This window comes from Solanum dulcamara, chromosome 1 (assembly GCF_947179165.1).
Source record: "Solanum dulcamara chromosome 1, daSolDulc1.2, whole genome shotgun sequence".
NCBI classification, from domain to species: domain Eukaryota; kingdom Viridiplantae; phylum Streptophyta; class Magnoliopsida; order Solanales; family Solanaceae; genus Solanum; species Solanum dulcamara.
Genome location: NC_077237.1, coordinates 101,434 through 129,400, shown reverse-complemented (window position 1 = coordinate 129,400; position 27,967 = coordinate 101,434). Strand labels below are relative to the sequence as shown.

The 27,967-nt window shown below is 37.3% G+C and overlaps 1 protein-coding gene across 5 annotated transcripts; it reads left to right on the top strand.

Moving 5' to 3' along the window:
- Positions 1-550: 550 nt before the first annotated feature.
- LOC129895670 (protein ANTI-SILENCING 1) lies at positions 551-27,820 on the top strand. Of its 5 annotated transcripts, none has more exons than XR_008767819.1 (14): positions 551-784; positions 1,332-1,861; positions 8,500-8,668; positions 8,797-9,839; positions 12,198-12,224; positions 14,809-14,901; positions 23,523-23,601; positions 23,820-23,910; positions 25,148-25,256; positions 25,366-25,482; positions 25,581-25,667; positions 25,746-26,054; positions 26,435-26,531; positions 27,473-27,820. XR_008767819.1 is itself a non-coding variant. In XM_055971422.1 (12 exons), exons 2-11 carry the CDS (start codon positions 1,487-1,489, stop codon positions 25,629-25,631), a joined length of 2,154 nt encoding a protein of 717 aa, XP_055827397.1. In that variant the 5' UTR covers positions 551-784; positions 1,332-1,486; the 3' UTR covers positions 25,632-25,667; positions 27,473-27,820. The 5 variants fall into 5 exon arrangements, 1 of the variants encoding a protein (XP_055827397.1); XR_008767821.1 differs by having other exon boundaries at positions 26,430-26,531; XR_008767818.1 differs by lacking the exon at positions 25,746-26,054.
- Positions 27,821-27,967: the final 147 nt, after the last annotated feature.

The following is a 27,967-nucleotide window of genomic DNA, read 5'->3' as shown; positions in this document are numbered from 1 at the left end:
TTAAAAAAAAGCTCAATCCTATATGATACCGATAATGTATCAATATATTGTTATGGTATCATTGGAAATTTTAAAAGTGTCTCATTAAAGATTTTCAATATCATAATAATATACGAATATACTGCGCACTGTGGTAGTATCATTCATGTAATATCAAATGACTTAGAAAAACCTTTCGAATACTATCATAATATATATATACTATGATGATATCATTCAACATTTGTATGAAACGATCCTTAATGATTTATGTGAAATGATACTTAATGATACCATGCCAGTATATAATGATTTTATGAAGATGCGGCTGAAAGATTAAAGTAGACATCAATGATACCATGACAGTATATAGATATACTGTGGTGGTATCACTAAAACAACTTCAATAATATTATGTCAGTATATGATATTGCGACGATATTTTGATCGCGAATCTCATGCTTTGGAGGTATGAATTATAAAAAAATATTTATCTATAATTATTTTATTTTTATGGGGAATAATTAGTCTTTTTTAAACATATATTATCTGTCTAAGGAGAAAAGAAAATGGGGGTGTATTTAAGAAGTTGAGCACTACTCCCAGGACACTGCCTGTCTTTTCCCTCCAATTCATTCTAACGTCTGCGGCGGTTTTCGGACGACTAGGGTGAAGGGAGGACAGTATTAATACCACAAAACTCGACAGTGAATGAGCTACCTACGCCCAGAGATAAGATATCTTTCTCGGGATTGGTCGAAATTGAAGGCACTTCTAGGGTTTCTGGTCAAAAGGTTAAACATTGGTAAGTCCCTTGGCATCGACCTGTATTAATTAGAAAATAGGTTTAAAATTGTTGAAGTGGATGTTTTTGAGCAGAGTTCTTGTTGTTCTGTTGTTTCTTACTTCGTTTGATTTCCAGTCTGGCACGATTCTATCTCCTTTAATATACCATGTGTGCAATTTGAGTTCAGTTTGCGTTTTCAACAGCGCACAGGGTTGCGGGTTTAGTTATGCATTGCTTTCATTCTAGATGGCAGTAAGCGATCATCCAGGACACATAAATTCTTTGTTGATTAAAAAGTCTTGTAAGAAATTACTGTTTTCTGCTGATTTGGGTTTTTTTTTGTTTGTTGTGCTTTTTTACTTTTTCTAATTATCACTCTTGGTTGGAATTATTATTAGCTTAAATTAATTTTAGAGTATTTGATTCTTGAAATATTCTCATGTCTTTGATCTGTTATGCATTATGTCTATTAGCTTTTACTGACATATACTTTTAGTTGTTGGTACTTCATTATTAATTTCATCATAACTAAAAATTAACGTATTTAATGTGTTTTGCATTTCAGTTCAAGCTGCGAAAAAGTTAGCATCTTGGTGGAACTCTTAAAAGAACATCATCTTGGTGGAAGCAGTCATTGTAGGATCCACAAGGGCTGAATCTGTGTGGTAAAAGTAGAGGCCCTGACAGAAAAAGGAAGCAGGTCTGTGAGTGGAGACAGTTATGGCCTTGGTAGAAGCAGTTAAAGTAGTGCCTCTAGCGGTTCTAGATAAGGATGAGGAAGTTGAATTTGTCTGGGGTAGAAAGAGAGGTATTGGTGGTAAGAGAAAGGAGGTGCAATTTTATGAATCTTTTACCTATGATGGTGTGGAGTATGCTCTATATGACTGTGTATACATGCACAAGGAAGGTGAACTTCCTTACATTGGTAAGATCATAAAGATATGGGAAAATCCAGACAAGTCTAGGAAGATAAAGATCCACTGGTTTTTTCGGTCAACAGAGATCTTGTATCACCTGAAAGATGTAAAGGTAGCTGAGAATGAAGTATTTCTTGCCTCTGGTGAAGGCACTGGTTTGGCCAATGTTAATCCTTTGGTGAGCGTTATAAAACTGCTTTATCTCATTGCGTTTTCTTTCTGTCTGCTTTTACCTTATGTTAAAATAGGAATTAACTACGTAGAGTTACTTAAACCATATTGTTTTATGTATAGCATAAACTTGCTTTTAACCAACTGCTTATGGCTTGAGGAGTTCAATTTATGTCCACATCTAATCCAATATATATATATTTATTGTCCACCTCGTCAATATTAGTAAAACTCACTCAGTTCTTGTGGAGACCCTTCTGCTTATTTCTACTTGGTTTCGGTGATTCTTCAAGGGATGATGGGTTTGTATTGCGGCGATACAACACAAATTAACTTGAAACATATGTTACTATTGCTATCTTTCTAACTTACATAGTGGTTAATGTGGTGGAAGATGAACAATTAGACGGAAGTCTAAGATGATTTATTACTAGCTGATGATGACAAAGCAGATGAACCTGTAACAATAAGTTCTTCTCTATGAAGGTTGTCTAAAGTGAGAAATGGGATAAGCTAGTAGATTGATCTCTCCTATATTCCCGCTGAATGCCAATTTTGTCCCTCCTTCTTGTTCATCTGCCTTTTTACGAAATTTATCCTCTTCATTGAAAAGCTACCTCTTTCTAAATGATTATTTGTTTGGGTAATTCTTCTCGACCCAAGAAAAGGAAGAAAGAAGGAGAATGATAAGGGGTGCGACTGTTGGTTTGAATAGGCAAGGGGACTTTGAAAGTGAAATGTAGGATGAAAGGTGTAGTTTTTTTAGAAACAAGTTCCTTCTTTTGCATGATTAGTGGAATAGCATCAATGACATCTAAGTTGCCTAATTGTGATAGGAAATCATTGTTGAAAGTATGGGAGTATAAAAAATGAATGAAAGGAAAATGGAAGGGGATAAAGGGAAATTTAGAAAGAAAAGCAGGCGAGGGGTCTGATTAGGTTTGGGAACAAAGACAAGAATTCAATTGATTCCTCTTTGCTATAAGATCTGGCTGGAGCTTTTCTTTTTACCAGAAGGGTGAGGTCTGATTAGGTCTGGGAACAAACTTACAAACAAGAGTTCAATAAATTTCTCTTTGTTGAGATTTTGTCGGAGTTCTTTTTTTTTGGCCACAAGGGCATTGAAGGTTTTGGTAAGCATCTGTGCTTGCTAAATATACACATAATGAACACCTTCAAAATGAGCGTGTACATGAATTATGCTGACATGGACGACAATTAGGTGTTGCACGACCTCATCTTCCACTCTTCAAATTCTTTTTGACTTCCATTGATTGTAGGTTCCACTTCTTTTTCTTCTTCACCATTACAAACAAAATTGTCACTTAAAGTAGAAACTTACCAAATCCAAATTCCTTTTTTTTTGAAACTAGTACTTCTCAATTCCTCCTCTTTCTTCACCATTGCAAACCTATGATTTCACATAAACCTATTCAAACTCCTCTTCTCATTTTTTACCACCATCACAAATCCAAAAAATTCAAACTAGCAAATCCAAACTCTTTGTGATTAAAGCCAACCCGTCTCAAATTTCAAATGACCCATTTTCTACTAGTTCTTTTTCTTGTTGTGTGCTCTCACATCTCTTGAAACAATGAATGCCTATCTCAATGGCAGAAGAGAAGTAAAAGATTTTCAGGATCAACAATTGCAGAAGATAAATGAGATGAACTAGGACTAAAAGATTGGGTTTTTAAATTTGGGTTCAAAAATGGTTTTACCATGCATTGTGTTTAAAGCTTCTTTTCTTGAGGGTCAACTGGGCCAACATTGATGAGCGATGTGGTCGATTTCTTTGTTGGGATTGTTTCAAAACATTAAAAGTTATTTGGATAATTGTTCTAGTGTGTCTCAACCTTCCTGCAAGTTCCAATTTAGAAGACTGGAATTGACCATTAGAAAAAACAAAACAATGGCCAATCTCCATTGAAGTCTATATTAATGAGCATTAAACTAAGCAAAGAGTCTAATAACTTCCTTATGATGTAACTTCTTTGAGACCACAACGTGGATGCATGGTTGTGTGAGTTCTGGGGAGAAAAACGTCAGCAAGTTGAGTTAACTTGTTTTTTCCTATTAAATCTTTTTTAATATGTATTCTTTATTGTTTTTCATGTTAATCTTGTTAGCTCATGACAAAGACCACACTTCCCTCTTGTTATTATAAAAGTTTACAATAGAGTCGAGATTATACAATCGCAAGTAGATAAAATTCTTGTGGTGTCACATAAATGCTTTTCATTTTCTTTTGGACATCATGCTTACAACTCTTAATCTTATCTATATATTCATAATATCAAAATATTTTGAAGAAGTTGACCAAGGGTAGTGGTGATTAGGCTTTTATTTTTAATTATTGAAAGAGAAATCTATAACTCATCTGTGGAGGCTGAAATGTATTAGATTACATGAACATGACAATTTGGAAACTTTCATGTCTCTAATATGATATGCTTTTGCCACATCAACAATCTGAAAAGGCAAGTATGTATGGTCAATGGCTAAAGGTACTTATATGTGTGGTTTTGCATCTTTTGAACATCTTTTTATAATATTTCACTTCATAAAAAAGTACTTATCATCTGTCGTTTTTGCCGTCGTGACCGCTAACTTCATGTCCTTTTTCGTCTCATTATACCTTGTTGTGTTCGCCCGCCTCTACCCCTCGTCTTTGCTCTCCACCAACTTAGCATAAATAACCTTCTTTGCTTCCACATTGCCTTGAACACATGCATTCCACCACCAATTTCTTTGATGGCCACAAATGCGTGCTTATGGCAACAAAAATCCTTATAGTTGAAAATTTAAATAATGAGAAAATACATCTTCTTAGGTTGTCGTTATGGATTTGGATATCAAGAGGAAGAAGAGGACTTTGTATGACCTACCGAGGATTAGATGAAGAGGCTTGACCAATACCAAAGCTGAGGAGCTTAAGGAGAGGTTCATGGCTATGGGGACGCTAATAGTATGTGGACAACATGCTACATCAAGGTAGAAACTAGAGAGGTGTTTCGGGTTATAAGAGGTAACATAAGTGGTCATAAAAGGGGGTACAGGTGGATTGGAGAAGTCTAAAGAATAGTGTGAGCCAAGAAGGTTGCTTATATGACGTTAGTGAAAGCATATTAAGGAGAAGTATAAGCCGAAGAACAAGGAGAAGTATAAGCCAATGAAGATGGAAGCAAAGCTAGCGGCTACAACGGCTAAAACAATAGCTTTTGAGCACTTGTATGAGCACGCTTGGATGGGCTTATAAGTTGGTCAAACCAACTTATAAGCCCTGTTTAGCTTATTGTGGTGTTTGCGTAATGCTAACTTTAAGCCATAAAGTTCTTAAAGTCCATCAAAAATGAAAAGTTAGGATTTCTAACTTTTTTTTCTAAGTGCTTAAATCCATTTTCTTTGACCATGGAAATTACTTTTATATCCCTTATATTTTAACTAAGTTAAAGCCCCTTTTTAGCTTTTGGACGTGTTTGCCTAATGTTGACTTTAAGCCATAAAGTTCTTAAAGTCGGTCAAAAATGAAAAGTTAGGATTCCTAACTATTTTTTTCCAAAGTGCTTAAAGTCATTTTCTTTGACCATGGAAATTACTTTTATATCCCTTGTATTTTAACTAAATTTCCAAACTACCTTTTTTTATTCTTTTAACCCTAAAATTCACATCATAAACACTTTTATCCAAACACTCAACTGCTTATTTATAAAAATAACTTTCAGTACTTCAAAGTTTTAAAAACACTTCAAACATAAAAGTTATTTTTTTTAAGCCAATCCAAACGGGCTCTAAATTCCCAAACTACCCTTTTTATTCTTTTAACTCTAAAATTCACATTTTTTTCCTCGTTTCTTCGGCATAAGCACTTTTATCCAAACACTCAACTGCTTATTTATAAAAATAACTTTCAGCACTTCAAAGTTCTAAAAACACTTCATACATAAAAGTTACTTTTTTAAGCCCATCCAAACGGGTTCTATGAAGAGCTGAGGCACTTTTGAGCACTTGTATGAAGAGCTGAGGCAAATGTGAGGAGAAGAAGTTGTTTAGGCTCACCAAGACGAGGGAGTAAAGGGATCATGACCTAGACCAAGTGAAGTGCATCAATAACGAGAATGGAGAAATGTTGGTAGAGAAGGCACATATTAGGTGGAGATGGCATGCGTATTTCCATAAGCTACATAAGCTCTTGAATGAGGAGGGGGACAAGAATATTGTGTTAGGGGAACTTGAGCATTCCACGTCGTAGGGATTTTGGTACTATAGGTGCATAAATTTTGCAGAGGTTATGGGGGCAATTCGTTGGAAGTGTAAAAGAGCGATTGGCCAAATCAGATCTTGGTAGTAATTTGGAAGAACACATGCGTAGTAGGTATGTAGTGGCCAATTGGGTTACTTAATGTCATTTTTAGGACAACTAAATTGCCAGAGTAGTGGAGATGGAGTACAATGATCTTTTTGTACAAGATTAAGGGGGATATTCAAAATTGTAACAACTAGTAGGGTATTAAACTACTAAGCGACAATATGAAAGTTTAGGAGAAGATAGTCAAGGTGAGGATGAGAATGAGTGTCTATCTCTGAGAATCGATTAAGATGCATGTTAGGACAATCAACAATAGAAGTCATTCATTTTGCAGGGAGATTGTTGAAGCAATATAGGGATATGAAGAGACCTACACATAATGTTCATCGATCTAAAAGGACAAACGATAAAGTTCCTAGGGAGGTTTATGGAGATGTTTGGAGTCTAGAGGTGTACATGTTGCTTATAATAAGGCAATTAAGGGCATGTATGATAGAGCCAAGACCTAGGTATGCATACTGGGGGGTGACTTGGAACACTTCTCGATCATGATAGGGTTGTACCAAGGATCAACCCGTATTTTATTTCTATTTGCCTTATTGATGGACGAATTGACGTGGGATATTTCAAGGGGAAGTGCCATGGTGTATGCTATTCGCAGATGGCAGTATTGATCGATAAGATTGACGATCGATAAGATTGACGATGATGTCGCATATTGTAATGATGTGGGGTGGATAAAATGGAGACTCACATCTGGGGTACTATGTGATGGGAATGTCTCACCAAGGCTTAGGTGTAAGTTTTACAGAGTATCCATTGTGGTTCACTTTCATATTTTTCACGGTCTATATCATGCCAGTTATAGCAGTCCTGGTGGTTAGAACTATGTTGTTGAATGAGACAGTGTTGGCCAGTCAAATACACATTCTTTTAGAAGATGAAGGTAGTAAAGATGAGAATGCTCCATTTGATGGATGTGTGGACATACTAGGAGAGATATGATTAAGAATAATGTTATACAGGAAAGGTAGGAGTTGCCTTCATGGCATACAAGATGATGGAAGCGAGACTGAGATGGTTCGGGCTTGTGAAGTGGAGGTGCTCAGATGTACTAGTAAGGAGGTGTGAGAGATTGACTATAACAAGTTTTAGTAAAGGTAGATGCATACTGAAGAAGAACTGGGGAAGTTTTTAGAAGGACATGACACATCTTCAACTTAATGAAGACATGACCCTATAGAAGAATGTATCAAGGTCAAGGATTAGCCTATAAGGGTAAGGGAGAGGATGGGGATTAGTTTTCTCCTGATATTTGCCTTCTTTAGTAGTATTATTATTTAGAACTCGCGTCGTATCTTATTCTTCAATTTACTACTTCATGTTGCTTAATTTGCTTACATCTTTCTGTTTTGTTGTCATTATCTTTCTTCGGATCTTGCTTTGATTACACTTCTTTTGAGTTGATGATCCTTTTGGAAACAACCTCTCTACCCCCAAAGGTAGGGGTAAAGTCTGCGTATATTCTACTCTCCCCCACTTGTGAGACTACACTGGGTATGTTCTGGGTATGTTGTTGTTGTACTACATGTCAAGTGGCGCTTCATATACAAATGGTCGTGAGGAGATGTAAGTCACTTACCAGTAATTGCCACGTCTCTACTTAGATGTGGTAGACAATGTTGAATTAGTTTGGATTACTTGGTCAATGCTGGAAATAGTGAATGATGTGATGCATAGCTGGGCTTTCATCACAAGGTGAATGAATAATAGAGCATGTCATGTAGCTAATATAGAGTAGTGTTCCTCCCCATATTGCAATTGAGTCCTTTTTTGTTTACATTTTTTTGGAGTACAGGTAACATTCCAATGAGTATTAAGTATTGGTTATTGTTTTCTAGACACATGTTACTCCATAGACTCATGTAACTTTGCATACAACTACTTTGTGTGGTAGTACTTTTTCTCCTCAGTTTTTAAACAAAATATGTGCCGTAGTCAAAAGATAAGCTCTCATTGATCTAAAAAAATTGCAATCAGAATGGGATCTATGTTTTTTATGACGGTGTTCAGCCTGCTTGCGCACACCTCAAATTTTTTACAAGGTGCTTGCTATTTTCCATTAGCATAGGTACTAGATAACTTTACCCACCAAGGTGGGACGAAATCACCTAGTGTTTTTTTGTTTGAGTCTGTCCATTTCTGAGTTTGCATATAGCCATTGTCAATATCACATGCTTAACGTTGTAATTTATCATATGCCTGTCATTAGTGAATGCTTCCTCGTAACTGTAAGAGAGTTGGCTGCTTAACTTCTTGTTGATTAACTTCACCAGGAAGCTATTGCTGGCAAATGCAATGTTATCTGCATTTCAGAGGACAACAGAAATCCACAACCATCAGATGAAGAAGTTAAAATGGCTGACTATGTTTTCTACCGTGCTTTTGATGTTGGAAATTGTACAATTTTGGATAAGATGGTTGACAAAGTTGGTGGGCTGGATGGTATGTGCCTCAGCTCCCTGGGTGTCCTCTCTCTGTGGTGTCACTGTAGTATAAGTTTCATTTTAATGGAATAATATAAAGCTGCTTCGATTAATCTCTTATGCAAATTTGTTTACATTTTGGTACAGTCAAGTATGTTTTTAACAGGAAAGAGAGTGAAAAGGCCAGTCATGTCCTCAAACTTGATTCTGACAAGAAAGATGACAAAACTGCCGTGGAATATCGAGCTAATGGGGAGTCCTTTGGGCTAAAACCACAGAAGTATCTTGGAACTGCCAAAGTGAGTCATTTACTTGGAAAAAGTGATGTAGATGGACAAAGTTCTCCTCTGGTTAGACAGGATGCTTCACAGAGAGATACAAATGTTTCACGTGTTAATCAGGAAACTGCTAAGAAAGGGAATTCTGTCCCTGGTGAGAAAAACTCGCATGATTTGGGAGTTGCAAAAGCTGCTGGTAAATCAAGTCATTTAGTGGGAAGAAGTGATGTAGATGCGCAAAGTTCACCGATTAGAGAGGATGCCTTACATGGAGATGCAAATGATTCTCACATTGAGCAGCAATCAACAATGAAAGGAAATGCCACACCAGTTCTGGTTGTTAACAGCAGAATAGCCACTACAGTTGTTCACAACCAAAATACTTTAAGTGAAGAAAATGCACTCTGCACAGTTAAGAATGATAAAAAAGTTAATAAGCTTTCAATAGAACTCGTAGAAGCTGGTGAAAGAGGAAAACCTTCGAAGGATCTTGGCATTTTGGATAGTAGGCCTTCAAAACGAATAAAAGTAAATGGTTCTGTGAAACTATCAGAGGACAAGGGTGGGGACAGTGTACAGAAGTCCACTGTTTGCAGAAATGACAAAGAGGTTATGGGGACAGGTGCTACTCCTTCTGAAGAAAGAAAGAAATCTGGAGATAGCAAGCTTTCTGGTGGACTGGACAAGAACATGCAGAGCAGAAAAGATGGTGCTGCCTTGGATATCAGACCTCCAAAGAAGGCAAACATCGACTCTCTTAAAGTAAAAGAGGATAGAGATAGAAGTAACATGTCAATAGGTAAGCCTGTTGACAATATAGGCAAGTTGCCTAAATTATCTGCTGGAATATCCCCCAAGGAAGTTGAGAGAATGGGAGGCAAGAGCTTCATAATCACTCGGAGACCTGTTGCAGTAAGTTTTGCCTCGAACAATGTCATTTTCTTGCGAAGTTTAATTTGTTGCTAGATAAAATTGTGCGTAACCTATTCTACTCAAATCTTTTGTGAATCCGGTGCTTCTAGTTCGATAAAGAACTGAATCTTTTCTTTTTGATGATACAATGGTGGTATTACATGGAGTTACTTACTTTTCCATGCCATTGAGAGGTTTTTGGACCAACTTCTCTTTGATTGCACTCTAGCATATTAAGAAGAACCAAAATCTCTTGAATTGAAGCAAGACAACTCTACAACATAACATTCCTTTTATATTTATAGAGAAAAGCCTCATAGTAGGTCCATGAAGTAGCATCTAATTTGACTCATACAAATTGTAACTCAATAAATTGGCTTATATAGCAATAAGAATGAGAGTTTAGTCTGGTAATGGAAAGGTGTTACATGACTAGAAATTGGTGGAGATTAAAGAGTTCCTTCATAGGATATATGAGCAATCCATTGGTAATGAAGAGGAGGCTAAGATGGGATGGTTGGAGGGATAAGTGTATTTATGGTGAGAGTCAGTGAGTCATGCACAGTTGGGGATAAGAGGGGGAGGTGTGGAAGTGACTGTTGATATTAGAGTTATTAAGGTGTAATTCTTTGCATGACACATCATGTAATTCTAACGGTATTTGAGGAAAAGGATTTTCATGAATTACTACACATTAGATTCACAACATTGCTTGGGAGGCTTGCACTCCCTTTGTCCAAGGTGGCTTAGGTGAAGCAGAAGGTATTAGTGGTGGTGATCAATGGTTGGAGATCACCAAGGATGGGCAGCCTGATGCATTAAAGCTCCCGCTATACGTAAGGTCCGAGAAGAGCCCGACCACAAGGAGATCACCGAGGATGCACAAGGAAAATAAGGCCCATTTGTATCCATTAAGATTAAAACGTTTGAATCTGAATAAGCTTCTGAATATTAAGATGTGCATTAAGATCTAGATGCCTAGATCTGAATACACATTTGGATGTTAAGATGTGGTCTTTAATGTGTACACTGAATTATTAAGATTGTTTGTTTTCAATATTTGAATGTGCATATGAAATTATATATCAATATAAAAATTATTGCGACATGAGTTTTTTCAAGAATTCAACATATACACATCTTTTAGTAAAACAATATCATCCGTGAATAACATATACCATGCTATCTCATTTTATTTTTTGTTGGTTAGCTTATCCATAACCTAAGGGTAAACTTGCTTCCTTTTGAGTGCTCGTCTTGACGTGGTTGTGCCCTTTTGGGCTGGTCAGGCTCATTTGACGCTAATGTCAATGAGGAATGTGGATGGAAAGCCTTGTTGTAACTGGTAAAATTGTTGCATATGACCAGGAAGTCACATGTTTAAGCCGTGGAAACAACCTCTTGCAGAAATGCAAGGTAAAACTACATACAATAGACCCTTGTGGTCCGGCCCTTCCTTGGACCCTGCACATAAAGGGATCTTTAGTGCACCAAGCTGCCCTTTATTATATTTCTAGGAACAGCTTGCTAGCTAGATCATTCACATAAACATTTTAATAAAAAAATTGACACCATCACTTTCTCAAAGTTACACTTTGAAATATGATCCATATTCTATTATATGGGAACAGGATAAGTTCTTCTGTTTTTAGTTCACCTCTAGTGTGTAGTTTACCGTTGAATCTTTAAGCAGACTACAAGTGTAATGTAGATCAAATAATTCATGATGTGCTAGCTGTCGTCGAGTCCCCTTTCAAAAGCAGAAAAGTTGACATATGGAAAAGAATGCCACTAGAATTAATCCTTGTCCTCATCTCAAGCGATCATTCCAAATCAGTCCATGCAGACCAGAATGCGCAGTCAACATCTCAAGATTCTTATTGCTTTCGGAGATATAAAAAGAGATGCAAAATTCAAGTAATTATGGAGAGTTAAATATTTTAGTTTTATATTCATGTAAGACTCATAATTTTGTAAAAACTAGTTAGTGGCTAATTATGTTTTACCAATGATGGGAAAAAAATAGATGTTTACTCAAAAAATATGTGCTTTTTCCCTTCTATCTTTTTTTGGACGATGAAAAATGGATTTACTTGCTGCTATCTCGTGTATGTGATTTGATCATAATGTCATCATCCTTTTTTACTCTAGATTTTCCGGCATAATTATTTTTTCGAGATCTGATTTTTAATTCGGATTGACGTAATTTGTTGTGAGATGATATTAGATTATTGATATGGTACGGTGGAAATTTATGCTGCTTCTCTCCATCATGGCTGCAAATCAGTTGGTTTTGTTTACGATCTTTTTTAATTTTAAATATCAAACTTATGTATCCCACTTTCTTGTTTATAACAGGAGTCGAGCAAGTGGTTCAAGGCACCTGTAAGTGTTCCTATCCTTAGTCCTATATTACTTAGCTGATTAAGTAACTCTATCTGATATGCTAATTATTTCTAGGAAATATGTAACTCTATATATTTTTTGTTCTTCGATTCCTGCTACTATATGTTGTTTTGTGTACTTTGATTATAGTATTATTTTGTTGTAGTTATTGTTCCTTTTTTTGAAGAATGCTTTGTCATACTATCTTTAGTATTTTGTCTTGACTTCTTCATTTTTGTTATTTCTTTTCTCAAACTACATTTATATGCTTTTCCTTGAGTTGAGGGTCTTTTGGAGAAAACCTCCCTACCATACCTTGACATGTAGGGGTAAGATCTGCGTACACACTATTCTTTCCAGACCTTACATATGAGATTACACTAGGTATGTTGTTGTATGTAGCTTGTCTCATGGTATAAATATAGGTGACCTATTTGAGCTTAGAATTGTAACTTTGTTGTTCTTCGAGTGATTCATTTAATCAAGTTCTTAACTCCTATGGTGACATGACCTAGTTGATTAAAGATCAAGTTTGATTGCTCATGTGTTGCTCGTCAAGGAAGAGAGACCGCAAAAGGCGTTGTCGTGGAGGAAGTGTGACCTCTACTGAAATGCTTGAGCTATCTTTGAATCCTAGGTCATTGTTTGGCCTGTTCTTTTATTACTAAAGAAATACAAGTCAACAGTATTGTTGAAAAATTATCCTTAGGCTAGGACAATAGACTTTCTTATACTTTAGCTTTTCTAGTTTATTCGAGAATTCTGTTCTCGGTTACGACATTTACTAATTAGTTTTTAATTTCTTTATGAATAAAAGCTATTGTGAATTCAATGTATAAGACTTTGAAGTTTGTTTTCATGGGTTGAACTGAAAATTTATGCAGTTTTGCTTTTTATTTCTTAGTTGTTGAATGTAATGTTACTCCACGTAAGATAACTAAGGGATCTAGGAGGGGCTTTTGGAACTTCTCCATTTCTTTTAGACTCGTGTAGTGATTTTTTTTTGAAGACAAACTCCTTTAGGTTTATCATATGTCAAAACCTTTCTATGTTACGTCTGAAGTATTTAGCCTCAAGAGTCAAGACCACACATCAACATTAAAAGCTATTTATCCCATGTTGCAATATAAAATCATTCAACTTGAACTTGATAAAAAAGGCAAGATATCACCCCATATCCCCCCTCCGCTCCACTACACACAAAAAAAAGAAGAAGGGAACCTTTGCCCAGTGAATTTCTACTCACTATGAACCCATTCTCATAATATGCCTAATCTTCACGGGAGTGAGTAATAGAGGTTGGCAGATGGCTTATTTGCTTAGTAGTGGCATGTGATTGTTGGATGTTTGGGGGTGGGGGGGGGGGGGAGATAATGGATTTGGAACTGGCTCTAAAAAATTGGTTTACTTTTTCAGTTTGGTAATGGTTTTTTGGTTAATAGATTAGCACAAGAAAATGTTTTGGCTCGACAATTAATGCAAAGAAAAGAGCTTATTTTGTATCTTCGAAATCTTGTTAAGTTGCATGGAATGATTCTTTTGGATGCCCATAATATGGAACTCACTCATCAAGAAAACATGGCTTACACATAAGTCTTTCTTTTCTCATCTATTAGTAGTGAAATGAAAAATAATGAGTTGATATTGTTGTAGGTTGGTCGAGTGGTAATAGTATTATATGTGGTGTGTGGGTTAGACGCAAGTTATGAGTTGTAATCTTGCATCCGACAAAAGCTAGGTAGCTAAGTGGATAGGTGTAGAGGGGTGTGAATGTTATCTATCGAGTTCCAAACCTTATGCCAAGGGCCTTGGGGATTTCTCGGTTATTAAAGGAACAAAAATATCTGGTACAATTGATGCTTTTTACATAAAATAATGTGTCATAACATTTATTTCGATAATGTTGGTTGAGCTAGCTTTCGTGCAACTTAGCTGTTCCATCGGGTGCCTGTTACCTCCCACTAGCACAAGTGTACAAGTATGGGGTAAATACCTACCAAGACATGAACATGTGAAAAGAAATCACCATAACATATTTGTAAACTATTTCTTGAATACCAAACTAACAAAAAAAGAAATCTATTAAAAAATTAAGTGAAAAAAATTACATAGTTCGCTATTTCATGTTTTTCTTGTTTCTCCTCTCTTGTTCTTCTCTCTTAAGCCGAGGGTCTTTTAGAAATAGCTGCCCTACCTTTCAAGGTGGGGGTTAGGTCTGCGTACACTCTACCCTCTCCAGACCCCACATGATGGGACTATACTGGGCTTGTTGTTGTTGTTGCTATTTCTTTTTTATATGCCCATGTTGAATTGACTGCAACTTAACAATTAGAAGTTACCGTCACGTGTGGAGCTAACCATATGCCAAAATTAAAGGTTTTCCATGTGTTGGAGTATGTTTCACACATTAGAGTTAGCTTGTGCGACATTTCCTACATTATGATTACTGCCTTAATAAAATGCTCATGCTTTTGGATATTATGATCTTTAGATTATATGATTGTTTTTTTCTAGATGAATTCTAACATCCTTTGTGTTTAATAAGATGTCATAATTTTCACTCTTTCTTTCTTCTCATATTTAGCCATGGGAGGAGGTGATGCAAACATCAAATGAGCAAGGGACCCTTATCTTACTAGAAAATTTGAATCCTGAATATACATCAGGAGAGGTGGAGGTAATACCCTATTACATGCCAATTAACTTCGGATAATATCTAGTTTGACTTTATACCTATTTTTTGATGTTTTTATGTGAGTATATCATGCTTGCTTTGGGGATAAAGTGTCATGCTTTAAGTTTTTTTAAAAGTTGTGAGACAGAAGAGAAAATAAGAGGAATCTATGGGGATTTAAAGGTGTTAAAAGGAGATAAAGTGGACCCAAAATCCCATGAAAGAAACTTGCCTTAAATGACCTCCAATCTTGGAATCAATGCACTAGGAGTCCTTTAGTTTTATAAAAAACTCATATGTCATTAGATTATCTAGAGAAATTTTAATGCTAGATAAGCTAGTTTTTTTTAATATTTGATTGAAACTAGCTTTATTAGGGTTGACATGGACAAGAGGATTCATTGAGGTTGTGAATTAGCCTAGTAGGTTAATTTTTGGATTTGCCTGCCTGTTGCCAAATCCATATTACCTAGCTATCCACCCCGCTATGCAGCAGAGTGTTCGTCGTCATCCACCTGCCGAAGATGTCAAATTTGCCTTCCTTTTTTTGTAAGATGCAGAGGGGAAGAGAGACCCAGCCAGATGAGATCTCGATGGATTTTTGGAAGAACGCAAGTGAGGCATGTATATGGAGTGACTGGCTGAGTTATTTAATGTCATATTTAGGACGATTAAAATGCCAGAAGAATGGAGGTGGAGTACAATGATTTCATTGTACAAGGATAATGTTGATATTCAAAATTGCAACAACTATAAGGGTATCGAACTACTAAGCCATACTATGCAAGTTTGGGAAAAGGAGGTTGAGATGATGATGATGAGGGGTGTGTTTATCTTTAAGAACCAATTTCGATTCATGCCGAGGTGACCAACCACAAAACCCATTCATCTTGTATGGAAAGTGTTGGAACAATATAGGGATAAGAAGAGAGCATTATACATGGTGTTCATTGACCTGGAAACTATGCTGCTCGGACTCCAAAAATGTCAACTGGTGTGTGTGGGATTCTCCAAAAGTAGTGTTCATTGACTTGGAAACTATGTTGCTTAGACTCCAAAAATGTCAATGGGTGCGTGTGGGATTCTCTAAAAGTAGTGTATTTTTGGAGAATTCGATACGGGTGCGGCATTGAAAGTGAAGAGTCCGCACAACTTAGCCTGAAAAAGGCTTACGATAAAGTCCATAGGGTAGTCCTTTGAAGATGGAGATGTTTGGATTCTAAAGGTGTACTTGTGATTTAGAATAGGGCGATTAAGGATAGGGTACAGTGGAGCTAAGACCAAGTTAGAACAGTGAGTGGTGACTCAGAAAACTTCTTGGTTGTGCTAGGGTTGCACCAAGGATCATCCTTTAGCCCGTTCCTATTTGCCATGGGTTGGACGAATTGACATTACATATAAAGGGAAAGTGCCACGGTGTATGTTATTCACAGATGACATAATATTGATTGACAAGATGCACAATGGAGTTAATGACAGGTTGGAAGTTTGGGGACAGGCTCAAAAGTCAAAAGATTTCAGGTATAGCAAGATTAGAACAAAGTTCCTAGGGTGCAAGTTCAGTGATGTAATTCATTAGGCGGAGGTGGAAATGAAGATCAATGCACTACCCAAGAGAGTAGGCTTCAAGTATCTTGGGTCAATAATTCAAGGAGACAGGGAGATTGATGATGATGTCGCACATTGTATTAGAGTGGGGTGGGTGAAATATAGGCTCACCTTCAGGATACTATGCAATAACAATGTGTTTCCAAGGCTTAACGGTAATTTTTATATAGTGGTGGTTGACCAACATTGTTGCATGAAGGCAGAGTGGTGGCCAGTAAAGAACTCCCATATTCAGACTTCAGAATTTGAAAGTGGCAAATGGATGGTCAAATGGATGTGTGGGCATCCTTGGAGAGATATATTAGCTAGTATAAATATTAGGAATGAAGTTATATGAGATAAGGTGGGGTGACCTCTGTGGCGGACAAGATTGGGAAAGCGAGGTTGAGATTGTTTCAAGATAGTGAAAAGGAGGTGCATGAATGTGCTGGTAAGGAGGTGTGAGAGGTTAGTTGTAGCAGGAGTTAAAAGAGGTAGAGGTAAATCGAAAAAGGACGGGGAGAAGTGATTAGCTAGGACATGGCACAACTTCAGCTTATAGATATAGAGGTTATGACCCTAGATAGGAAGGCTTGGAGGTCAAGGTTTAGGATAAAAGTTTAGTAGGTAAAGTGTTGTCGTACTTTATATAGGAGAGATAGGGTACTAGCCTCCTCCCCTCTTATTCTCCTTATTAGTATTATTTAGTAGCCGCGTAGTCTCTCCGTTGCCTAATTTACTTCGTTTCTTGTTATTTTGTTGTCATAAATTTTTTGTAATCCTGCTTCGAAAATATTTCTTTTGAGTGGAGGGTCTATTGGAACCAACCTTCCTACCCTACAAAGGTAGGAGTAAGGTCAACGTACATCCTATCCTTCTCAGACTCCACTTGTGGAATTATATTGGGTGTGTTGTTTTCTCTTTTTTGTTCCTTTTGTCTTGTCTGAGAGCTAGAGAGAAACAAAAAGAGTTGAAAATATCAGCTTTCCAGATTCATTCAATTTCTTCTTCATCTGCAAATTGTCTTAATCCTACTGACCGTCGTACTGTCATCCTCCATGCCCTTTGCGATTATGTATCCTACTGGCCACCTTACTGTCATCCTCCTTGCCCTTTGCACTTACGTTGTCATTATGAATGAAGAAGAGTTGTATAAGTTACTTACTCACAAATCTAAGGTGAAGTAACCGCAACCGTAACCGGTACAATCATAGAAGGCCTTATTGTTTGGCCTCTCAAATATAATTGCATCATTGATGATTTTTTGTTGAGAAAGTTAAAATTGATGACGGATAGAAACACATGTTTTGATTCCACGAATGAAGAAAACTTGCAGCCAGAAGTCCAGACCTACTGTTAATTGTTTGTAGTTTTTTTCTTGGTTTGAGTAAATTCGAGCCATCTCCACGAAGAAGGACCATGTCATAGTTGGCTGTGATTTTGGTTGTTTGTTGAGTCAAAAGTTCCTTTTAGGAATTAGCTTGAGATCTGTTGTTCTAGTAGCAACAGTTGAAGGAAGAAACACCCCAATAGAAAAGTGAAGTAGCGGGACCCTTTCTTTTGTTTGCTTGAGAAAAAATCTTGACACGAGCTAAGCGAGAGTTATTTTAGTCATTTTGTGATCTTAAACTAGAGACTTATTGCATATTTATTTTTCATGCCAACCGTCAAAAGAGTTCGAGGCTGAATGAAAAGTTTACATAAATAAGAAGGGCTCTTAGTGGTCAATGAAGTGGTTGAGAATCCTGAGGTCTCAGGTTCTAAACTCATCGGAGACAAAAAATACTAGGTGATTCTTTTCATCTGTCCTAGCTTTGGTGGACATAGTTACCTGGTATCTGTTGTGGTTAGAGGTGGTAATATCCCATGGAATTAGTCGAGGTGCCCGAAAGTTGGGCTGGACACCACGGTCATCAAAAAATAATAATTAGAAGGGCTCTTAGGCCTTCTTTTCATTACAATGAGATGCATGCAAAACACAACACTATAGGGGCTAGTTTTTCCATGACATTATGATGTGAGTTGTGACCTAGCGAATCTTATCTTGGTCTCTCTTATCTCATATTGATTCGGTTGGAAGAGCTTGGAGCATTTTACTGAATAAATATTTGAGCTTTTTATGTTTGTAGCTCATCCTTCTATGGTTTGATGTAACATTGTCTCATTATTTGACAAATATTGATTCCGACCAATAAAGTTGTCAAAAAGAAAAAAGAAGTTAATTTCAATCAATTAGTCATAATCTTTGAAATTGAAAGCTGGATAGTTGATGGTTTCTATTGAATTTCTTGCAAAGTTCTCCCAAATTTTACTTTTAAATCCTAGTCTCCCTTTATATTGATATACTCAACCTTTTTATCTCTTGCCAAAACAGGAAAAAAGACATGGAAATTGCAATAGGAGAATACTAATTGTGAGAGACTAGATTACATATCTTTACGAAAACCATGAGAATGAGAAGTATCATCTTTTCTGGATTGAGAAAAGTCATTCGGGGTCCAATAAAGTGCTCTATCATCTTCTGTGTCCTCAACATTGGCCATAGTGTTTCCTGATGATATTAGTATTTTGTTAATCTGATAGGGTAACACTGCATATATGTATATATAATAGTTATTTGTGTTATAACACGGTTCTCTTAAAGTAATCAATGGTGATTGAGATACTGTATGTGCTCAAGAAGTGTCAACAAAAAATGAATAAAGCTATAGTATTCTGGAAATTGTTTTTACATAGACACCAAAGGTGCTATTGTCCGTGCTCTTTTTTGAACGTCTTTCCTAGGAGGATAGTTCTAATGGTTCCTAATATCACCTTCTCAACAACTATAGAGGTATTAAGCTACTAAGTCATACTATGAAACTGTGGGAAAGAGTGGTAGAGATGAGGGTGAGGAGAGACGTGTCTATTTCAGAGAACCAGTTTGGATTTATGCCGGGACGCTCAACTACAGAAGCCATCCATCTTATGAGGAGACTGGTGGAGCAGCATAGGGAGAGGAAGAGGGACTTGCATATGGTATTCATCGACCTAGAAAAGGCTTATGATAAAGTCCCAAGAGAAATACTATGGACATGTTTGAAGGCTAAAGGTGTACCTATGGCATACATTAGGGTGATCAAGGACATGTACGAGGGAGCCAAAACCAGGGTAAGGACAGTAGGAGGGGACTCAGAACACTTCCCAGTGGTGATGGGGTTGCATCAAGGATCAGCTCTTAGTCCTTTTTTATTTGCCTTGGTGATAGATGGATTGACGCGACAAATTCAAGGTGCGGTGCCATGGTGTATGCTCTTCGCGGATGACATAGTCCTGATCGATGAGACTCGCCACGGAGTTAACGCTAAGCTGGAGGATTGGAGACATACCTTGGAGTCTAAAGGGTTTAAGTTGAGTAGGACAAAGACAGAGTACTTAGAGTGCAAGTTCAGTGAGACACCTCAAGAGGTTGATGTTGAAGTTAGGCTTGGTGCTCAGGTCATCCAAAAGAGAAGTAGTTGCAAGTATCTTGGGTCTATCATGCAAGGCAGCGGGGAGATTGACGATGATGTCACACATCGTATTGGGGTAGGGTGGATGAAATGGAGGCTCGCTTCCGGAGTGCTATGTGACAAGAATGTGCCACCAAAACTTAAGGGCAAGTTCTACAAAGTGGTGGTTAGACCGGCTATGCTGTATGGGGCGGAGTGTTGGCCAGTTAAGACTTCTCACATTCAAAAGATGAAAGTTGCTGAGATGAGAATGCTGAGATGGATGTGTGGGCACACCAGGAGCGACAGGATTAGAAATGAGGCTATTCGGGACAAGGTAGGAGTGGCCTCGGTGGAAGACAAGATGCGGGAAATACGACTGAGATGGTATGGACATGTGAAGAGGAGAGACACAGATGCCCCAGTGCGGAGGTGTGAGAGGCTGGCCATGGATGGTTACAGAAGAGGTAGGGGTAGGCCGAAGAAGTATTGGGGAGAGGTGATTAGACAGGACATGACGCAGTTACAGCTTACGGAGGACATGACCTTAGATAGGAGGGTGTGGAGGACCCACATTAGGATAGAAGGCTAGTTCATAGTCTCGTTATTCTTCTCTATTCATAGGTGTAGTAGTGCATTACGATCTCTTGCGCTTTGACTTCTGATTTCTGTTATTTCTGTTATTTCTGTTATTATTTATTACTTTCTATGCTTTGATTACTCAATTTTACCTGTGACGCTTTCATTATTTATTTAATCGTTATTTGTTATTAGTCTTTATTTATTTGTATTTATTTGTCATTTATTCGTTATTTGTTTGTTGTTTTTCTCATAAAGCTTTTAATTTTCTATTCTTATCTAACATTTTTTTATGCATTTATGCTTTTACTGAGCCGAGGGTCTCCAGGAAACAGCCGTCCTACCTTGGTAGGAGTAAGGTCTGCGTACATTCTACCCTCCCCAGACCCCATGTTGTGGGATTTCACTGGGTTGTTGTTGTTGTTGTATATTTCTTTTTGATAAAGTTCAATATATAGCATATTTCACTCTGCGCTTTGTTGTTTTTATAAATAGGCAACTTATTTCACACTGCACTTTATAGTATATCTGCAATGGAGTGGGGTAATGGATGGTTGAGGCCCCCTCCCCCCCTTGTATTTCAGTATGCGTTCCACTTGATGGCTTTTACAAATGTAAGTGATCACATCCTGGGTAATTGCTGTAGTTGATATTCTCTTCATAAAAGTCGCGGAAATGCGAATGCTGCGGTGGATGTGTGGGCACACTAGGATGGATAGAATTAGGAATGAAGATATCCGAGACAAGGTGGGAGTGGTATCGGTGGAGGACAAGATGCGGGAAGCGAGACTGAGATGGTTTGGGCATGTGAAGAGGAGAGACACAGAGGCTCCAGTGCGGAGGTGCGAGAGGTTGGCTATGGACGGTTTCAGGAGGGGCAAAGAGAGGCCGAAGAAGTATTGAAAAAAGGTGATTAGACATGATATGGCACAGTTGCAGCTCACCGAGGACATGACCTTAGATAGGAGGCTGTGGAGGACTCAGACTAAGATAGTGGGCTAGGTGGCCTATCTTTTCTCCATAGTAGTCGTAGTTGCGCTCATTTGTTTATTAACATATGATTTTTGCATGGGATTACTGCTTATATTAGTTGGCCCAGTTTACTTTGGGTATCCTATTTTATCTATAGCAGTTAATGCTCCTTTATCCCCGATCTTTCCTACCCTGACTTTATCGCTCTCATTATTCATATTTTTATATTATTTTCTATATGCTTGGCTCTACTGTTCTATGTCTTGTTTTCCTTGTTTCTCCTCCCTTGTTCTTCTCTCTTAAGCCGAGGGTCTTTCGGAAACAGCCGCCCTACCTTTTAAGGTCGGGGTTAGGTCTGCATACACTCTACCCTCCCCAGACCCCACATGGTGGGACTATACTGGGTTTGTTGTTGTTGTTGTCTTACTAGATTGTGTTGTCGAAGGCGTAAAATATTGAGAAACAGCAAAGTTTGCTGGGAGTTCAAGCATAAACCACAATCAAAGCATGAGTTTTAATGAATAAATGAGCTCTCACTGAAATATATATATGTGTTTAGGTGCAGTCGTGTGTAATGCATGAAAAAAAAATCAATAAGCATTGATTCAAAGGAAATATCAGAAAATAATTATAGGAATCCTAGTATCACAAATTTGGGAAATCTTAGTAGCTTTAGTCCAGTTCAGTGTCACAAACGTTTTTCTTTTCTTGCATTAATGCCAGAGACGTCGCTAGTGCTATGGGCTTTGGCATATGTGGATCAAAAATGATGAATAAAATTGTGGAGACTCTACTCTCTGCCAATGTGGAAGGATGCCGCTGAAAAGAACGGAACGCTGTTTCGTTTTGTTGGATGTGTCGGATCCCGTATAACAAGCGAGCTCTTTACCCTCAAATTCAAACATGTCTCATTTCCCCTTACCCTATCCCAATTTAAAATAAACAATTTTTTAGTACCCCAAATTTTAAAAGCCTTTCTCCGTACACTCCGTGTCAAGGTACACTATGTCAAACAAATTAAAATGGAGGGATTATATTTTTAATTTCTTATTCCGATTCATTGAAACTTGATCTATAATGTTTTTTCAACTATTAAATAAATCACTTAACAAAATATATTTATCTCTAGTGATGCTGATTAGGCACGCTTCTTCCATACTTATTCAAGGAGGAAGAAGCGAAGAAAGATAGGAGAAGATAATGATTTGCATCTTCTCAAATTCTTGGAGGTGTCACACATGGAGGATTGAGCAGTTCTTACAGTTATTAGGAGTTATTTGGCAGTTTCTTATGGTTACTAGAAGTTATCCGTCTTTATCCTAAATAGTTATGAAGTAGTTATAGTTATCTATTATAAAATAGGAGATCTAGTAATAAGTAGGCAGGTTGCAATATATCTTTTATATGCAAAAAGGTTGTTCTAAGATATATGAGATACTTGTCTCTCTTTGTTTTTTCTATTGTTCTAAGAGATACGAGATACTTGTGTCTCTCTTTGTATTTTCTATTGCTTTTATCCAGTATAAAACCTTGGTTTCTATCAGATGCTCTGTTTATGATAGAGCTCATAGGCAATGAGGCTCTTGTTTTAGTGCCATGGTACCTTTAGCACTTCCTAGGTGAGGCAAATCACCAACTTGGCAGTCATCTAGCCGTAGTGATTGAACATACTTTAAGTGAGCCTTTAACAACATTGTCCGTTGCCCTCCATCCTATTATCCGTGAGGCTTTTCCAATTTGTGGAGTGGTGCTCCTACCGCAGCTTGGAGTTCCCATGATGAGGCGGGGAAATTTTATGGGGAAATTATGGTTTATCTGGTGAAAGAAATTGATTATAATATGTACTATGCTCATAACATGCATTTTCCCTCTCTCCTGTCCTCTTAAGTGTGCTATCTATTTGGTCTTATCCTTTTTATTAGCACTAACTGTTTGTTGGGAGAAGGCTGGCTTGCATTCTGTAACTTTTGCATGGCTGTCTTGTTGGTACTGACAATTGTGTTGATAATGTTACAGGATATTATCTGGCATGCATGTAGGGAAAACTGCACAGCCAAAATGGTTCAGCGTACTGCTTTCTCTAGTCCATACTCTGGTATGTTTTCAAGTGTCAATCTTTCTGTCTACAAGCTTCCACTAGTTATCTTATAGGAATGTATTTTTTTGTCTGTCACAACCATATATGAGTTTATGTTTTCTTCGTTCACCGTTTCTACGGGACACTGGGTGGCTTATTGTCGAAGAAACTGTACTTTATGATCATGAATAAGTCATGTGTATATGCATTTGACATTATTTCTTGTAATGTGGTAGGTAGAGCGTTAGTTGCATTCAAAACAAGAGAAGCAGCAGAAAGGGTCAGTAAAATGTTGGCTGATGGATGCTTAATGCTGTCAAATCAGAGGTATTTATATTCAAAGGTTGTTTTGGCAATAGAACACGCTTGAGTGTCCTTATGAATTTTAGGATGAGGATTCAAAGTGGTTTGTTAGCTTAGTTAGATTGGTTAGAATAACACAAGCTCTTCAAACAAAATTGGCAAAGGTGCTTCCTAAATGCTTCCACGTTTCACTGTTTGGGTACTTATGAAAAATGTAGTGGACTTGTATTGGTTTTAGATGATTCGTGAAATATCAAGTTCCAAACCTATTTTCCTGGCAACACAAATGCAGAGTTCGTTTTTCCTTTATTGTGTAAACTGAATTCAATACATGACACGACACTAAATATGCAGGACTGTTCCCATCCAAAGCAGTTCTAATTTAATATTGTGTCAATGTTTTCCAATCTCTAGGTCATTCAGAAAATTTATTCTGATCATTTGATTCTCTTGTGGGTTGTTCAGCATTAAGAGTTGGACTTAATAAGACTTGGTCCATATCTTCTAATCTGGCTGGTGGGATGGGGTTTTGCAGCGAACTAGAATAATCCTCTTGTGGGTTGATGGGGTTTTGTGGCAAACTAGAATGATCCTCTTGTGGGTTGTTGAACATTAAGAGTTGGACCAAGCCCTTGGGTGTGCACCTGTATTTTAAAAAAGGAAAAAGAAATACTATATTCAAAATCAAGTAAATAAAAAAGGTTTCCCTCTCCCCACACCCCAACCCTCACCGCATTGCCCCTTTTCTTCTTATTCCACTAAACAACAGACACCCAAAGAAGAAAAATTAAAAATGTCGTTTTAGCAATTAATTATCTTTTTATCAATCATATTTATTTTTTAAGTATGGTTCATTCCAAGATAGAGCTTACGGGCAATGAGGTGCACACTTTAATGTCTGACCTACACTGAAGCCAGCCTAAGTGATGCGTAGTGCCTACCCTGAACTTCTCTCAGCTTCAGCTCTTAAGTGCGCTCAAATGAGCCTTTGACAACTTTGATTTAATGAAGTGTTAATTTATGTTACTTTGAACTGTTTGAGTGAGAACATTTAGGGAATTTTGAGAATTTCTTGGGGAAGGATAATTATGATAGTTGGTCAGGTTCCCTTCCTCTTTTTTTTTTTTGGATAAAGGATGATAGTTAGTCAAGTTATTAGTGTAGGTTGTATTTTTTGAGTGAACCTGATGCGGTAATGTGTAATACTAAACATTTTTGGCTGGGATGATTCCTGTTGCATAAAAGCTTCTTTAATGCACAGGCCGCTTGTTGCTAGCTTTGTAACTCTTCCGAAAATGGAAGGAAACACTCCATCATTTGCTGGGCATCTATGTGTTGACAAACTAAGACTACAATTGCAGCGGGAAATGGTGAGTCTCTCTCCCATCCACTCTGTATATCCACCCACCCGAAGAAAGGACTTGCTTACCGTGTTCAGTCACGTTTATCTAGCCTAATAAAATCGTCTTTGTTATTCAGAAAGAAGCAGTTTCTACTTCTCATTGTTCTCAAGGCAACACCATAGAGGATGAAATGGGCATTGAGTGGCGCTTACTGCAATCAAGATCTGACAGCTGGTGGAATCGGCTATATAAGGTCTGGAACTAGTTTATGGTTTTCCAAGTTTGTATCAGCATTGCTCTCCTTGTGTTTTACACAACATTCTGATAGCCGCCTTTAATTATTTGTTCTAGCAACAAAAAGAGGAACTAAGAAAAACAGTGTCAGAACTCAAGAGAAAATGAGAAGCAAGCTGCAGTTTTGTACATAGTGTACTTGTGGTTAGTATACATTCCTGCCCCGTAATATGTTGTACTTATCTTGTTCTTTCATTGAGGGATTTTGTGAATTATTTATAGCATAGGATATGCAAAATGTTATGGAGGTTGCGATATATGAACTTGAAGGTTGTCACATCATGATGGCACCACTTCAAACATTATCTCATCTGAATATTATCTACATATGAAGAGAAGAGGCAGTGTTTGTCCATGAAACAAGCATTCCAGATGAAAGTGATTGATCTTTGAAGAATAAAATGTGGTGACCAAAACGATAAAAAGCTCTCTGTTGTAAAAATGGATAGTTCAGTGACTATGGGTCAAGAGTGACATCAATATGTAGGATCAGCTGTTTGTAGGAAGGAGAATGTCAATAGAGGATTCATGGTATATACTAAAGATTTATTTTTCCACTTTTTAACTCGTCTCTTGTGCATAAGATAAGCATTGCACTAATTTTCTTTTTTCCCTTCATATTTGAGCAATATTAATGTACTATTCTTTGTCTTCTCTCACAACTGGATTGTCAATAAAGAAGGTAATATTTTAATAAGGCTGTCATAAAAGTAACGTTAAATTTACACTCTTGGCCCCAAATTGAAAACGTAGTGCTGTTTTTTCTTCCGTTGGATGAATGTTGTGGAGAATTACATTAGATAAAGCGTGCACCGTACTACTGTTTTTCATGGGTTTTATGTTTATCTAAACCATAATAATGTTTCTTTTCTTGTTTTATTAATAGTTGTTTTTTATGTTTGAAAGTACAGATTTCTGACTTCTTGGACCTGACTTCTGATAATGGTGTTCTTCCAATAAGTTCCATTGGATTTATGCAAGATTTTTGTTCGATTGACACATCTGAGGGTTAGGATCTCTCTCTACTGCATTTAACCTTAAAGCTGTATTCTATGCAAGGGTTCTTTTCTTTTACACCAAAGATGGAGTGAAATTATCTAGTTTCATTAAATGCTTTTGAAGTTAGGAAAGGAACTATTACTCCTAGCTTTTCATGATGTGGTCTATTATGTGGTAGAAATACTATATTGAAGTGAGAGAGAGGACCCTTCCTCCTAGCTTTTCATGGATCATTCCGCAAATCAGCTCTTTGTTTTGGTCAAGTCTTTTGGGTACTTTGATTCTATTTTCAGCACATTGGAGTCTTGTGTTCTCTCTATCCCAGGGCTTAGGTATTAAAGTGAGAGAAAGGACCCTTCCTCCTAGCTTTTCATGGATCATTCCGCAAATCAGCTCTTTGTTTTGGTCAAGTCTTTTGGGTACTTTGATTCTATTTTCAGCGTATTGGAGTCTTGTGTTCACTCTATCCCAGGGCTTAGGTCTAATGGTAAGAATACAACGCGTGATGTGTGGGTTAGGCATTCTTCATGAGTTTGAGTCTTGTTGCAATCACAAGCCTAGTATTTAAGTGGAGAAGAGTAGAGGGGTGTTCCTATTATCTGCCGAGTTTCATACACATGTGCTTGCTGGCCCCTGGAGATTTCCCGGTTATCAAACTAAGGCCTTGTGTTTTTTGCCATTAACTCGTCCCTGAAGGATTGCTATTAACTAGTATTACTTTCAAATTGTCGGTATGAGATGTACTAAATCTAATTTACCATTATTTGTTACATGCATTTAAATGACTATTATGCGATATGCATGTTTATTGAGACCTCACATGCTGCTCAACTTGCTTACAAATATGTGGTCATGCCAAGCATGAAAACTGAGCTGGAATAGATGATGTGCTTGCCAGTTGTACAAAGTTACCAAATATTTAACTGATTTGGTGATTTTTTGCTTGACAGGTTCGGGATAGATGACTACTTGACACTCAATCCTCCAAGCGTCTTGGCAATTTTTGTATGTACCCTAATACTCCCTACCTTCCCTGGGGACCCCAACCTCATAGTTTGGAGCAATTGGTTAATGTCAAAGTCACAAAGTTTAGCTTGCAGCGATATGCATATTTTTATCAGAATTTTTGCTCCATGGCATAATCTTTTGTTCAAAATATCTTTAGAAATTGAAAATAGAATCTCTTATCTTTGGTTCTGAATTAGGGTCGACAAATGGAACTAAACATGTTCCCGTTAAACGAGCATTGGATTCATTTCTTTATTGCTAAAATCTTGGCAAATGGTATTTTGTTTGAACATACATGTAATATCTAAGGGGAACTATTAAACTATTTTCCTCCGATGTTGGCCAAAATACTTTGGTAGAAGTGAATGATTGCCGCCCCAGTAAGATAGACTCACCAAATTTAAGGCCAATGGATAGCACCAACAGAATTTAGGAAA

Excerpts from the sequence above, each read along its gene's own strand:
- LOC129895670 (XM_055971422.1), top strand. The coding sequence starts at position 1,487 with ATGGCCTTGGTAGAAGCAGTTAAAGTAGTGCCTCTAGCGGTTCTAGAT. Across the intron at positions 23,602-23,819 it reads TTTCTCTAGTCCATACTCTG|GTAGAGCGTTAGTTGCATTC; the intron begins GTATGTTTTCAA and ends GTAATGTGGTAG. Across the intron at positions 25,257-25,365 it reads TACAATTGCAGCGGGAAATG|AAAGAAGCAGTTTCTACTTC; the intron begins GTGAGTCTCTCT and ends TTTGTTATTCAG.